This window comes from Cebus imitator, unplaced genomic scaffold (genome assembly GCF_001604975.1).
Source record: "Cebus imitator isolate Cc_AM_T3 unplaced genomic scaffold, Cebus_imitator-1.0 Scaffold296, whole genome shotgun sequence".
Classification (NCBI taxonomy): Eukaryota; Metazoa; Chordata; class Mammalia; order Primates; family Cebidae; genus Cebus; species Cebus imitator.
This window is the reverse complement of record NW_016107611.1, coordinates 1,741,133-1,744,302: the sequence shown is the minus strand read 5'-3', so window position 1 is coordinate 1,744,302 and position 3,170 is coordinate 1,741,133. Positions and strand designations below refer to the sequence as shown.

General features: G+C 62.1%; 1 protein-coding gene across 6 annotated transcripts in view; it reads right to left on the bottom strand.

Moving 5' to 3' along the window:
* The window catches only part of KLC3 (kinesin light chain 3), a 14,492-nt gene that overhangs the window by 1,734 nt on the left and 9,588 nt on the right, over positions 1–3,170 (bottom strand). For all 6 annotated transcript variants that reach the window (XR_001817559.2, XM_017502462.2, XM_037729236.1 and 3 more), the window contains exons 4-8: positions 2,685–2,751; positions 2,081–2,300; positions 1,486–1,573; positions 1,301–1,402; positions 628–801 (exon numbers count right to left, since the gene is read on the bottom strand). Coding sequence is in view for 5 of the 6 variants with exons in the window: in XM_017502462.2 (XP_017357951.1) it covers positions 628–801; positions 1,301–1,402; positions 1,486–1,573; positions 2,081–2,300; positions 2,685–2,751 (651 nt within the window). In the remaining variant the exon portion in view is untranslated. The remainder of the gene's footprint in view (positions 1–627; positions 802–1,300; positions 1,403–1,485; positions 1,574–2,080; positions 2,301–2,684; positions 2,752–3,170) is intronic.

Sequence of the window (3,170 nt, the reverse complement as noted above, 5' to 3'; positions counted from 1 at the left end):
TTTCACCATGTTGACCAGGATGGTCTCGATCTCTTGACCTCGTGATCCACCCGCCTCGGCCTCCCAAAGTGCTGGGATTACAGGCGTGAGCCACCGCGCCCGGCCCCCAGTCCCACTTTCTAATGTGCGGACCTGGCCGTATCCCTCCCCTGCCTAAAGCCTCGCCCTGGAGCAGAGTAGTTTGGAGCCCGGCCCCACTTCCTGCCTGGGAGATGGAGGGCAGGCGACCCCATTTTTGAGCCTGGCTGCTCTACTTTGGGCCGGTGGCATGGCCTCTGTGCCTCAGTCTCCTCACATGCTAAATGGGGCGACAGCTCCCACTTCATAGGGACGCTGTAAGAACTAGCGATGTGGGGACCAGGCTGAGAAGAGCCGGCCGCACTGAGCTCAATACTTGCCTAGTGCTGCCATCAGCCTGCCAGCTTCCTCGACCACTGGCTGGCCTCTGGCCGCCATGACCTTAAGCATTTCCTGATTCTGTGTTCTCTTTGCTGAGCCAGCTTGTATCTGATGGGACACTTGCTCCAAGGGCCCGGCCTGGTGGGACCCTCCCCCACCATGGTGCTCACTCTGTACCCAGCCAATAGGTGCCTCCCCAGGGCAGGCGCCCCCCGCACCAGGACTCACCAGGTTGTTCTTGGTCTTGGCCACATTGGGGTCGTGGGGCCCACCCAGGGCCTCGTAGATGCTCAGGGCCCGGGCGTAGTGCCGCTCCACGTCCTCAAACTTGCCCTGGTTCTGGCACAGCAGGGCCAGGTTGTTGAGCTGCTTGGCCACATCTGGGTGGTCAGTGCCTAGGACCTGGGGGCCAGGGGTCACAAGTCAGAGGGGTCATACAGGAGTGGTGGGACGTGTGACGTCACTGCCGTATGGTGGTCATGAGTTAGGGGTACCGTCAAAGCAAACAGTGACCTGAGAGGTTGGGGACCGGGAGGCAAAAGTGATACCATCAAATGGGATTACCAAGGGCAGAGGTCACGGTGCTCCAGAAACTCGTGGGGCACAGGGTCAGATGGGTAAGTCAGGGTTGGGCTTGTGTTGGTTGTCATGAGGGGTTAGAAAGGCTGTGGAGGGACCCAGTTGGTGTTGGGGGAGTGAGAGGTCAGAGTTGGGGTCAAGATAAAACCGGGATCTCAGAAGGTCAAGTGATGGGTTGGGTGACTGAGGCTCCAATTGGGGTCTCCCAGTACCAAACACAAGGGGTACCCGAGGACCAAGGTCATGATGTACGTGCTCAGGGTACATGGGGAGGGCTACACAGGACACGGGGTTCCTCGGGGTTGGGCAAGGGGGGTGGGACCTTCTCTCGGATCTCCAAAGCACGCTGGCACAGGGGCTCTGCCTCCCGGTAACGCCCGCGCTTCCCATAGAGGACAGCCAAGTTGTTGAGCGTGGCGGCCACCTGCGGGAGTCGGGGAGGCACAGGTCAGGGAGGGGCGGGGACAGCCCCACTCCACCTCCCCGCCTCCCTGGGGCCTCACTCACCGCGGGGTGCTCAGGGCCCAGCGTCTGCTCCCGGATCTGCAGGGCATCATGGAGAAGGTCTGTAGCTTCTTTGTACTTGTTCTGGTCCCTGTGGGGCGGGGGCGGGGGCGGGGGCGGGGGCGGGCGGGCAGCCCAGGGATGGAAGGGGTTAGCCAGGGGTTTGGGGCAGCTGCAGCCACAGGGGCTGGGCTGATCCTGGCAGGCCCAGGGAACCTGGCTGAACCAAGCATGGGTGGCACCTTGTGGGGGCTCCTCCATCCCTCCTAAGTCTCTAACCCAGTTTTGTACCCCCAGACCTCTGCCAAGCCTCTAGCCACCCCAGGTCTCTTGCCGGCACTGTTGGGGTCCCTGGTGTCTATGCTGACTCCTCTCTGCCTGGTCAGTGACACCCTCCCCCCAGATCTGTCCCACTACCTCTTTGCCTCCTTGCCCTTCGCATAGCAAGAGCTCTCCCTTCCTCTCCCATTCTGGCTATCCCCTGCCCTGACCTCCCCAGATGCTCCATGCTGGCAGAGTGGGTAACAGGGTCCCTCCACAAGCACCCAATCGGTCCCTGCTGTTCCTTTCCCCAGCGACGGCCAGCCACAGCACTCACCGGTACACCAGTGCCAGGATGTTCAGCATGGTGGCCACGTCAGGGTGGCAGTGGCCGGAGCTGCGCTCCAGGTCCTCCAAGGCCTGGCGGCACAGAGGCACTGCCACCTCATAGCGGCCCTGCCCCGCGTACTGGATCACAAGGTTATGCAGGGTCCGAAGTCGGGCGGGGATCTCATAGCCGCCCTGCTGAGCCGCTGCTGCTCCTGCAGCCTCTGGACCTAAGTGGGGAGGGGGTGGGTTCTGGGGCACTGCAAGCCTCCTGCCCCTCCAGCCTTGCATGAGGGGACACGTGCCCCAGAACTGCCAGACGGCCCAACTGGTCCCTGGGACTATAGCCCCACCCCCCATACTGACTTCTGAGATTGGGGTCACCAGCATCTAACTAGTTGGAACACAGGACTGCCCTGTGGAATGTGAATACAGGGCCTGCTGCGCTCAGGGGGGGCTACCCTGCCCTCGAAACTCCCAGCCTCACCTGCCCACTGTCACATTCAGGGTCTTCCTAAACCTCCCCAACCCTGCCAAAAACTTTGGGGTCCAGCAGCTCAGAGCCCCCTCCCCCACCTTGCAATCCCTCAGGGCATGTACTCCCTGATGCCCACCTTTCTTCTCCTCCTCGGTGGGGAACAGGGAGGCCAAGCTGTCTCGGCGAGGCGGGGACTCAGACTGCTACAGGGACATGGAAAGTGGGGGGTCAGGAGGTGTGGGAGTTTCAGAGATGGGGCCCTGGATCTCAGGGTTTGAGAGAGGTGGTTATCATGAGCGGCAGGGACCCCAGAGGACAGGCGAGGCTCTGGGAACTTGGTGGAGCAGCTGGTGGGGGTGTCTGCAGGAGTGCTGCTGGGTCTGTCTGGGGGCTCTACGGTGCCTTGGGGGACTGTGGGATTCTAAGGAGGGTCTGGGGGCACTGCGGGGCTCTAAGGAGGGTCGGGGGGATGGTGGGACTCAAAGCAGGGTCTGGGAAATTGGAGGGTTGGGGGAGTGTGGGGCTCTAAGGGACTCTAAGGAGGGTCGGGGGGACTCTAGCGAGAGTCTGAGGGAGTGGGGGACTTTAAGGAAGGTCTGGGGAACTCTAGGGAGGGTCAGGG